General features: G+C 37.2%; 1 protein-coding gene and 1 long non-coding RNA gene across 5 annotated transcripts; one reads left to right on the top strand and one right to left on the bottom strand.

The window, feature by feature from the left end:
• Positions 1–1,631: 1,631 nt before the first annotated feature.
• Positions 1,632–9,383, bottom strand: LOC104109229 (pentatricopeptide repeat-containing protein At2g15820, chloroplastic). Of its 4 annotated transcripts, XR_004510246.2 has the most exons (5): positions 8,803–9,383; positions 6,281–8,290; positions 3,042–3,371; positions 2,338–2,402; positions 1,632–2,251 (listed from the first exon to the last, which is right to left on the bottom strand). XR_004510246.2 is itself a non-coding variant. In XM_009618454.4 (2 exons), the coding sequence occupies exons 1-2, from the start codon at positions 9,310–9,312 to the stop codon at positions 6,392–6,394; spliced, it is 2,409 nt and encodes an 802-aa protein (XP_009616749.1). In that variant the 5' UTR covers positions 9,313–9,383; the 3' UTR covers positions 6,124–6,391. The 4 variants fall into 4 exon arrangements, 1 of the variants encoding a protein (XP_009616749.1); XR_689187.4 differs by having other exon boundaries at positions 1,632–2,402; XR_004510249.2 differs by lacking the exons at positions 1,632–2,251; positions 2,338–2,402; positions 3,042–3,371 and adding an exon at positions 3,391–4,611.
• LOC138900694 (uncharacterized) lies at positions 5,858–6,128 on the top strand. Its single transcript, XR_011411847.1, has 2 exons — positions 5,858–5,979; positions 6,017–6,128. It is a non-coding gene; the product is annotated as an uncharacterized lncRNA (long non-coding RNA).
• Positions 9,384–11,592: the final 2,209 nt, after the last annotated feature.

The raw sequence follows: 11,592 nt of genomic DNA, 5'->3' as shown, positions 1-11,592 counted from the left end.
TGGAGTTCCAACATAATATACTGGAGCTCCAGTACAATATACTGATCCATCATAATATACTGGAAGTTCATACACATGTGCACCAATCTCCAGTATATTATGCTGGAACTTTTCGTGCTGTACCAAAATAGTGGTTATTTTTCAATGACTTTACAAACGATGGCTATTTTTTAATTACCAGTTCAAAAACTGACTAGTCCGTGCTATTTTCACCTTTTACCCTTATGTATACCCTAAATCCCTAATTCTCAATTCTAACACTAGCAGCAATTCAGCTCTTCAAAATTCAAACATGGATTTGGTCAGACAGGAATTGCATGTCAAGTGGATTTTTCTATGAGACAGGAAATTTGTTTGTGCATTAGTTAACTAACTCGTTTTTTTTTGTAAGAAATATTTTTTTTTTCAATTGAGTTGTCAATTTTTTTTTATCCATGCTATATACTTATTTACTCTCCCTTGTACTTGTATGTCACATGGATTAGAAAATATTATATAAATAAATCTGGACCTAAATTTTTCCTAATCTCTAGTTCTCTATTTTTTTATTATCTATTTGATTTAGCCGATAAACCGCCCGATAATCACTAATTCGATACTAATCCGCCCGATGTCTTATTAGTTGGCTAGCGGATTACTACATTTATAAACCGATAACCGATAAGTCGAACCATTAAGAGTAAATATTCGCTGATCCACCCGATAATCGCTAATCCGATACCAATCTACCCGATATCTTATTGGTTGGCTAGTGGATTACTATATTTATACACCTATAACCGATAAGCCGAACCATTAAGAGTAAATATTCGTCGATCCACCCGATAATCGATAATACGATACCAATCCGCCTGATGTCTTATGGGTTGGCTAGCAGATTACAATATTTATAAATCAATAACCGATAAGTCAAATCATTAAGCGTAAATATCCGCCGATCCATCCGATAAGCACCCCTAATTGAGATATAAAAAAATCAATTCTTTTTTTTTTCAAAATATCTCGGGACCCGGAACTCGGCCCTGTTTATTTAGTGCACATCTGAATTATTTTTAGTCCTAATTACCTTTAATTGTTACTCCCTCCATTTACTTCTATATTAAAAATACATTTTCACTTTTTCTTGTCCATTATACTAAATCAAGAGAAAGATAATATCTTTTTCCTGTTTTACCCTTATCATTAACTATTCATTTCCCATATCATATCCCAAGACTTATGGAAATGCTATCATTATTAGAGGTAAAATTGTAAAATACATACTTTATTCTTATTTTCTTAAATAGAGTACAAAATCAATTGACCTCAAAAGCAAAATAAAGCATTAGTCATTCTTCAATAGGCCAACATCACCTATAACATTTTGAATTACCACCACTTTTTTCTAACATTGAAAAGGTTGCCAATTGTGAATTGTATCATATAAAATAATACTTAAATTCATAACCTCTTTATCCTTATTTTACACTTCACTGCCTCATTTCCTTATAATAATTTTCGTTTACTTACTCCATTAGAATGTATAAATTATGAATGTAACTTGATCATTCCTTATAAGTTTTTGTTTATATTATGGCAATTATGAATTTTTAATAGTCGTTTGGTTTGAATTAAAATTGAATTTGATACCATTATAAGTAGCTACTAGGTAATTCGATATAAAACATTAATCAACTTTACAGGAGAAATACAGGGGCATGGTTCAGCAAGTAGTTTTCTCATGCCATAACCACATTAAACAAAATTCGTTTAAGTACTAATATGCAATTATGCACACTCCACCCACAATGAGCATTTAGCAATCTAATCTGCGATTCATTTAGAAAGATCATCGATCCAGTTCAGCAACTTCCAAACTACTTTTTTCCAGAACTGCTTAGTAGCTGGATGTGAAGGGGAACCTTGGCGTAACTGGTAAAGTTGTTGTCATGTGACCATGAGGTCACGAGTTCGAGCCATAAAAACAGCCTCTTGCAGAAATGCAGGTTAAGGCTGTGTACAATAAATCCTTATGATCCGGCTCGTCTCAGCGACCCCGTGCATAGAGGGAGCTTAATGCACCGGACTTAGTGGCTAGATGTGTTGGAAAGAAAACAACAAGTTGATGTGGATAAAAATGGTTATGTAATTCAGCATTCTAGTGCAGTTCGTCAAATGTATATGATCTGGACAATAACTCACATGGAATCTGGGGTTAGTTTTCACCAAGCTGGTCGCTTGAGTCTATAGGCTTCTGTTCCAATTCACTTTCCTACAAGGTCTACTTTCAGTCAAGCGTGCTAGCTGCAATCAGAAAACATAGAAACAGAAAGTGCTCTGTATGGCACCGGCGGCTACCTTCTTAGTGATAGTATTGGTAGATGTTGGCACTCAATTAGTAGTGTTGACACATCACCCGACTCCTGTAGAAATTCATCCATCAGTTGCTTACAGAACAGGAAGGAACTGCAATTAATGTAACTGTATTTTTGTACTGCCCAGCACTATCTTACTGCCTGGCAATTTAAGGTAATGAAATCCTTTTTGTATAAACTTGACCTCTGGTGGTAACTTTTTTAAGTGTTGATCTATTTGTCATAACACTTACAGGAAGCATGTCAAATAATAAAATAAGAGAAAGCGAGGAACAACAACAACAATAACAACCTAGTATAATCCCACAAGTGGGGTCTGGGGAGGGCAGTGTGTACGCATACCTTACCCCTAACCTGTGGGGTAGAGGTGTTGTTTCCGATAGACCCTCGGCACAAGAAGATGGAAAGAGACAATAGAGCAGTAACAGCAACAGAGGCCAAAAAGATTAGAAAGTTTTTGGTATGAAGATGATAAGTACAACTCTATCTTGATAGTTTATAACTGAAGTCATTAACATGAAGATACAAAGCTACAAAGATGGCAAGTGATGATCCCACCTTAGTATTATTAACATGATTTTATTGAACACTTAAAAGTGAAAATTTCAGAAGCACAAGTGGTGATTCAAATACTAGAAGTGCAGCAATTGAAAGGACGCAAACAGGGGGAAAAAAAGAGCAACAAACCTGTAGCTAATTTCTTATATACTGCATATCTGTTTTTACCATCTGAGCGATGCATTTGCAGTTCTTCACCACGGTACTGGACGATGGAAACAGAGCACCCCCTAGCTTTCAGCTGTGGCTTCTCTGAAGCACATTGCTTAGCAAAAATATGAATGTGTGCACTTTCTTGGTAAAACATTGAGCTAAAAATTTTAGCACATTAGAGTAATTCACAGTTGCAGTTAAAGTTTGTAAGAGATTCTGGAGATCCGTTAAATTGCAGCATATTAAGTTCAGGAAATCTCTCCGTTCTCATCTATTTTTCCTCGATGGAGACTTGAGTTCAGCTGGCTGCATTAATCAACAAAGGAGATTGCTGAGTGTTAATTCAGATGCAATGAACACGTCAACTATTAAAATCCTCATATCTTCCTTCCTATGAGAATGTATATCAATTTCACAAATTATTGCAATGAAAGAAAATCTGAGTTCATTGAGTTAACTTAAGATTCATAGAACCGATTAGGTACAGATTTGAAATGCCACTGAAAATTCTGAAATTCATGCAACACGAATAGAACTAATAGGGTACTGTTCTGGAATTGTGTTACTTCACTAAAAAGAAACAAGTGAAACACTGCATGATTTCCTTTACTAGACCTCTTAGCAGATAATCCAGCTAACTACTTGAAAACCAATCCTAGGATGGCCACAAGCATAGTATTAAACATGTTTGCCGAAGCCCATTATTCTATTCTTGCTAGATCTACTTGGAAATATAAAACAAGGCACAAAAACGTTGGACATAACAACCTTTTTTTTAGGTATTAGGCAAAACACTATATTCATATGGAAAAAGTGCAGCCCGATGCACGAAGCATCCCGTGTTCATGAAGGGACCGAGGAAGGGCCACACCCCAAGAAGTGTGATGTAGGCAGCTTACCCGGACGCAAGCACCAGCGGCTGATTCCACGGCTCGAACCCGTGACCTATAGGTCACACGGAGACAACTTTACCGTTGATACAAGCTCCCCTTCTATTTTCATATGGAAAGATCAAAATAAAATTGTAACGCACTATCTAGACATGGAAATCAAAATGGATGCATGAATATGGCCTTCTGCATCTACAACAGTTTTTTTGTGACAATCTCCTGCTAATTGTGAGAACCTTAGGTGATCAGATGTAAACAGGAACGAATCTCTTGAATTCAATCATGTTCCTTCATAATATACGAATTACCTATCTGACATAAATACAAGCCTTCAACTTATGCATCTAGCAGCTCTTCAAGACGACAAATTTGTTCAACCGGTTAAACCAGTGTCATTTGATTACCCGCAAATACAAAAAAATAAAAAATAAAAAATTAGAAGTACACCAATTGGCTATGCAATACGGAAGGCGGGCCAGAATAAATCAGATCCAGAAACCAAGAAACACCTCGGAAACCACTGTCTCTGCCAAAATACCCAGAGAGAGAGAGAGAGATAAGTTTCTCTTACAGGGTACTTGATGATGGAATCATATCCACCTTCTCTGGTGCCGTTGCTCTTACAGCTGCGGCATATCTAAAGCTGACTAATCAAACTGTAGAGATGGCTTAGAAACACATGGGAAAAAAAGAAAGTAGATATCTTGGGCACATTATAGCAAGTCACAGTGGCAGTGAAGGAGTGGAAAGAGACATTGATGATCTGTCAAATAGCAGCCTATTAAGTTCAAGACAGCTCTCTGCTCTTAACTTCTTCACTGCCTTATTCTTATCATCTTTTTTTCCCTCGCTGGAGACTCGGGTTTCTAGACTAGCTGCATTAGTTAACAAGAAAGATTGCTAAATGCTAATTCATATGCAAGAAACATGTCATTAACAAAGAAAAAATTCAATGAAATCCTCTCTTCCTTTACTATGGGAATAAGCATCAACTTTCACTATATAATTGCAATGAACAAAATCCCGAGTTTCATAGTACTGATTTGGCAGATTATGATATGACACGGGCAATTCTTAAGCTAACATACCCCCACCTCAATAACAAAATTACATCCTTTTATAGTTAAAAAAATAAAATGTTAGTGATTCTACCGTCATCCTCAGCTCTGAGAAAAAGTGCTCAGCACTGTATTCATCTCAAACTTGTGATTTTTTACCACAAAAAATTTCTCACATAGCAAGAACTTTGCACCAATTTGATTGACTCGGCATCTCTGCCCAGACAGTCATTCTGCTTGACTGACAACGTCAAGAGATTATAGCAATGAAACATATATAACACATGTAAGGATCGATATAAAGGCATATAATGGAGTCAGTTGTTTCCCTAGACCTAGTTGCAGTGCACAAAAACATTACACACATGACTATTTTTTAGAGGTATTAGGCAAAGCAGTTTATTAAAATAAAAAACATAAATAAGAGGTATAAAGAAAGCACTATTGCCATATGGAAGATCAACATGAAACAAGGTAAGCGCTATCTAGACATGGAAATCAAAAGGAACGAGCAAATGTAGCCTTCTGCTGTGACGTCAGTTTTGTTATGACAATTTGCTGCAACTTACGAGAATCAAACGTGATTAGGATTGTGTACAAAGAAAGTAAAAAGAATCTCTTGAATACAATAAATTGTAACTTGACAATATATGATTTGCCTTATACCCTACTTCTGTTTAATCACGGTGGTGTTCGGGCTAACTTGCACCACACTAATTCATCGGGTACTTGCTACCTTCTACCAGCACATGCACTAGGTAACTCTACCTGCCAAGGCTTAGCAGAAGGAAAGAAACCTAGTATTTTTTGTCTCTGTTGGGATTTGAACCAATTGCCTTATACCCTCCTAGTTTAATCCATGCTTTCAATTTAGGCATCTCGATTAGTTAAAACTACACATTTCCTCTTCCATTTAAGAAGCTGTAATTGATTACTCATAAGTACAAAAATAGAATTACACCGATTGTCTATGCCATACAAAAGGAGAGACAGATTAAGTCAGATCTAGAAACCAAGAGGCACCTCGCAAAAACCTCTCTGCCCCGAGAGAGAGAGAGAGAGAGAGAGAGAGAGAGAGAGAGAGAGAGAGAGAGAGAGAGAGAGAGAAGGAACAGTAACCCACACCAATCATTGGAATGAAGAAGATAAAATCTCAACGAATGTGCTGTACCAGAGGAATCTACAAGGTCATTCTAGAGCTACTTTATATTTATGTTTTTCACCCACCACTATACACATCAAAGAGCTAGTAATGAGTTAACAATACCTATCAAAAGAAGGCACTAGAGCACCTTATCATCCAGAATTCTGCAGCAACATTTTAACCTCAAAAAACCTATTACACCTTGCAATAAAGGCATAGAGAACAGTACATCAATCAAAAGAGGCCCTGTGACGTGTCAGCATCGTTGTAATCAGAATTCTTCTCGTCAGACTCCGACCCACTGTCAAAATTCACACTTTGGATTTCTAGGGATCCATCTGACTTGCCACCTGCTTTAAGGAGATCCTTTAATTTATCAAGAATATAGGGCTCTACCACTTTCCAGAACCATGTAGCATTGTCCCCCAGAAAACCAATCCAAAAGACCCTCCCCCTCTTTTTTACTAGGCTGTCTAATGATTGGGCTTTCAGCACTTTAACAATATTCGCAACTTCCTCTCGACTTCCCTTTACTCTCAATAGAATATCACCAGAAGATGTCCTGTAACCGCCATACATATACCAATAAGCAAGAACACAAGGTGACAGCCATCTATGTATAAGTTTTGGTATACCAGGACATCCGTTGGGCCAGAATTGATCAGCATAGAAAGTAAAACAAGAATGTGAGATGGTAGTAAAGGAACTAGGAATGTCATCAGTGCCATCCCCCGTCAAATCATGAGAGCCTAACCACTCATGAAATTCATCGTGTACGTGTCCCTTTAAAATGGCATGGATCCTCGACTCTTCATTGAAGTCAAAATGGATTGCATGTACTCTCCTCCTCCTCTCTCCATATGATCTCATTTGCAAACCCCCAAGAAGTAACCCCATCAAAACTTCTCGTTGTTCTTTTGTGAGCTTCGGCCTAATAGGTTCTTCAACTACTTTCTCTCGCAAGCTTAAAAAATAGTCAAGTTTTTCCATCAATGAAGATTCAATCTCAATGTCGTATTTCTTTTGGTGCATCAAATGATATATCTTTTCTGCCTTCACATACTCTCCAGAGGTCAGATAGCCTCTCAACATACTGTTGCAAGAACGAGAATCGAGACTAATTGCAACATCATCACGCATTTCATTGAATATTTCTTCAGCCCGGTTCAGATTGCCAGTATGCACCAAGGAATCCAAATAAATATTAAAAACCGTCTGATTTGGAGCACAGATTTCACGGCAACGGAGAAAGGTAGACTCCAATTTCTCATGTAAGCTTGCAATGGAATACATTCCCATCAAATCGATGAATGATGGAATCAGCGGCTTCATACAACTGTTTATGAACTCGGACATGATAGACTCCGCAAGATCTAGTCTTTGAGATTTAGACAACACCTTTATTATCTTATGGTATGCTGCAACGGAGGTAGAACTCAGTTGTTTCTGCATCCTCCTAAATACTTCCAAAGATTTCATAGGCTCTCCGATCTTTGCATAGACTTCCATTTTATATACAAAAGCTTGTGAAGGAGGACTAGGATCAACGGAGAGGAGTTTTGACCAAGTTCGTTCGGCTTCCTCCAGATCCCCATCCTTTGAGCAAGCTCTCAAGACTGACACGAGTACCTCTTTGCTCTCTTGAATTCCTCTTGATCGCATCTCTGCTCTTAGCGCAGCAATTCTTTCCATATCCACTACATCCTGATAACTGTGAAGCCATATAAGACCACCAAAAATATCTTTGTGTATATCCAATCCAGAGGAAATCAAATTCTGATATATAAATTCTGCCTGTTTCAGAAAGTGTTTACTGGAGCCCTGTGTCTTCCCCAAAAGAGCTTTAAACAGAGAATTGTGTAAGTTAAGCCGAGGCTTATAACCTCCCAAGTGCACCATGCGGTTATAGATGCGACACGCTTCATCTAACACTGATGGGCCAGGTGAACTAAGATAGGCGATGATGAGAATATGGAATGTAGATTCAGAAGGCACTCGTCCCTGATTAATAATGTCATCAAAAATCTCCTGGCACTTCAAGTGCTTTCGTTCCTTACCCAAGTAATCTGCTAGTTTCGTAGCTAGAGCAAAATCAAATCGAAACCAATGTTGCTGCATCATCCATTTGTAAACCTGTTATGCGCAACAGAAACTTTTAGATCTTTGTGATTTAGAGTTTAGACTCTACTATTTTAAATAGCTAATAAAGAGTAATTAGATCCCTTATGTGATCAACCAAAACACTTTTACCAACATAACCAAAAACACAAAAAAAGACAGCAACTTTTTTAAGAATGACTAATCTAAAGGAAATTTATCATGAAAGCAGCTTCATTTTCGCGAATACGCATACAGTAACAGCAATATAAGTTGCGTTAACAGTTTTCTCAACATTCTCCAATATTTCTAGTAACTTTCTTCCACATAATAGCTAATGATAAGTCAGGCTACAAATGATACAACAACAACAACGCCTCAGCTCCGAACAATTAGAGTCCGCTATAGGAATCCTCACTGATTAATTTAAGCTCAACTCATGTCATCATCATACATGATCAAGCTAACAAAGAATGATCAAAAACACAAAAAGACATCAAATTTTCTAAAAAAAAGAATGACTAAACTAAATGAAATTAAGACATTACCCTGAAAGCAGCTTCATTTTCACGAATACGCATACAATGAACAGCAACGTAAGTAGCATCTTCTTGTTTAAGCCATTTCCTCTGTGCATTAAGAATCCGAACCATAGTAGGTGTTTTATGTGCTGGAAGTTCCTTACAAAGCCAAGCTAATCTTGACCTGCGCCATTGGTCAGGAATGTCCTCTAGTTCACTAACCTCAACGGCCGGTGTTTCGAACTTTTTCAGCTCAGTAGAATCAAAAGACTCGTCAAAATTGAAACTTTCAGGAAACCCAGTTGAAGAAATGTCACATTTGTTATTGTCTTGGGTTTCATGTGATGAAAACAGAACTTGTTGGGGTAAAGTAGATAAGGGAGAAAATGAAAGGGGTTTTAAGGGAAGGGAAAAGGGTGATGAGGTCGATAAAAGGCGGCGGCGGCGGTGACGGTGGTGGAAAGGGGAGGAGGAGAGAGAGTGGAGGAAAGTGCGGGCTGTGCTCATGGGATATTTGACAAAGGAAATTATCATCATAAAGAAGCAGAGTATTATGTATTTGCCATTTATCCAGTCTGCACTTCTTCAGATTAGAATATCATTGGCCTATTCTGAATTCATTCAAAGTTAGGTATTACAAACAAATTAAATTGAACTGTTACTTATACTTAAATTGAAAGTTGGGTATTACAAACATATATATATTAATTACCAATCAGTTAATATTAAAACAGGCCACTGTTTCACCTTGCTAAAGGGTCATTTGGTTGGAAAATAAGTTATATCATGATTAATTATTCCGAGATTAATTATTTCATCCTCCATGGGAATAAAAAAATACTAAAATCCCGAGATAACTCGAGATTAGTTATACTACAATTTTATCTCAACCAAACGTGTGATAAACTCACCTCAAATTTAATCAAGGGATTAGTCATGCAAATAATAATCTCGGGGTAAAATTTGGGATTAACTTTATCCCATATTTGGTTTGGGATATTAACTAATTGATGTCGTACTATAATTTCATATATTTTCACGTTATTTACCCTACTTGCTTGTTGTTTGGATGCTAATTTGTGCGACAATTACGCTTAATAAAGCTTACTTCACGTGTAGGAATGCCTGGGCATTAATTGAAAAAAAAGTTGCACGGAATGGTACCTCAGAGCTAAAAATGGAGCAAAAAAAGAAGAAATACAAGGCAACGAAACAAACAGTGCCATAGACAGTGCAAGGCATTATCCAGGGCACTATCATTGGCGCCCCAGACAGTGCCTTGTGCAGAAACAACAGTGCCATAGACAGTGCAAGGTATTATCCAGGGCACTATCATTGACGCCCCAGACAGTGCCTTGTGCAGAAACAACAGTGCCATAGACAGTGCAAGGCATTATCCAAGGCACTATCATTGGCGCCCCAGACAATGCCTTGCGTCGAAACAATGGCGCCATAGACAATGCCTCGTGCCGACGATGACATCCGAGCAAATTTAAATTACTTATTAGTTTTGGACATGCAGAATTCGGCCCCTACCCTATAAATACCCCTTAAAGTTAGTTTTTTTTTTATGGCGAGACATCATTAGAGTTAGACATCATTAGAGGGAAAATCATAACCCTAGACCTACTTAATCTTTTCTCCAACCCTTAGTATCCCTAGTTGTTAATTTACTACTTTAATTTGTTAGTTAATTAGTTAGACATAAGAATCGTAATATTTATAACTTTGGAATTGTTCGAACTTGTCTTTTTAGTGATATTGAACAGTTATAGTGAAACCTTAGTTCTCTGTGGGATTCAACTCCGGACTTTTAGATCGGATTATATTTGCAGTGACAGCTTATCCTTTTTAGGACTAGAGTTGGGCATGATCAAATTTTGGCGTCGTTGCCGGGGAACTAACGGTGTAGTTATAGCTGTACATATTGCTAAGTTTCAAGTTTGAACTTTTATTTTATTTTATTTTATTTTATTTTACTTGTTGATTTGAGAAACTTGACATCTTGGAATTATAGAAGTTTAGGTATTGATAATTTTATTTTGATCCGTATACATATTGTGAAGGAAACCACCCATGACAAAATTTTTAAAACATTCCTGAGAGCGAGTTATGTGCACCAACTCAATTTTATTTGTGGAATGTGTGTGATGTGTGTAGTGGTCAAAATGATCACTTTCATGGTTGTACTTATATTTTTTATCCTCTTCAAACCCCTTACTATGATGGTTCTACTTTTTCTTGTGAAGTTAATAGGAATAAATAACATGGGGATGCGGACCTAAAGGAGACCAAGGATATGTTAAAGTGTGTTCTTGAACAAAATAATGAGAAACAGCTGTAGATAGAAAGGTAAGAGGCAACTATTCACAACTTGAAGGCTCAAGTGAGTCAAGTGGTTGAAGCTTTTAATGCTCAGCAAGTCAATTTTGGGGATAGTGGCCAAGAAAAGCGTGAATTTGAGGTGCTAATTGAGGAGGTAAGAGTAGGACATCAACAACCTAGCCAACTACAATTTGAGGATCAGTGGCGGACCCAGGATTTTATACAAATGGGTTCAATCTTAGAAGTACATAACTTTAGTCGTAAAATAGTAGTTGTCAAGTGGGTTCAAATAAAATATTTATACAAAATTTATGCAGCTTTAATCGTAATTTATATATATACACAGTATTATTTTTTGACGAAGCGGGTTCAGTTGAACCTGCTTTCCACCACGTGCGTCAGCCGTTGTTGAGGATGTCGATGTTGAAGAAGTGAGACTAGAGTCAGCCAAGGACATTGAGGATATATATTTTGTTGACTCTAGTACCATTG

The sequence above is a fragment of the Nicotiana tomentosiformis genome, chromosome 11 (genome assembly GCF_000390325.3).
Source record: "Nicotiana tomentosiformis chromosome 11, ASM39032v3, whole genome shotgun sequence".
NCBI lineage: Eukaryota > Viridiplantae > Streptophyta > Magnoliopsida > Solanales > Solanaceae > Nicotiana > Nicotiana tomentosiformis.
The sequence above is the reverse complement of the archived record's forward strand: the minus strand, read 5'-3'. Positions and strand labels throughout refer to the sequence as shown.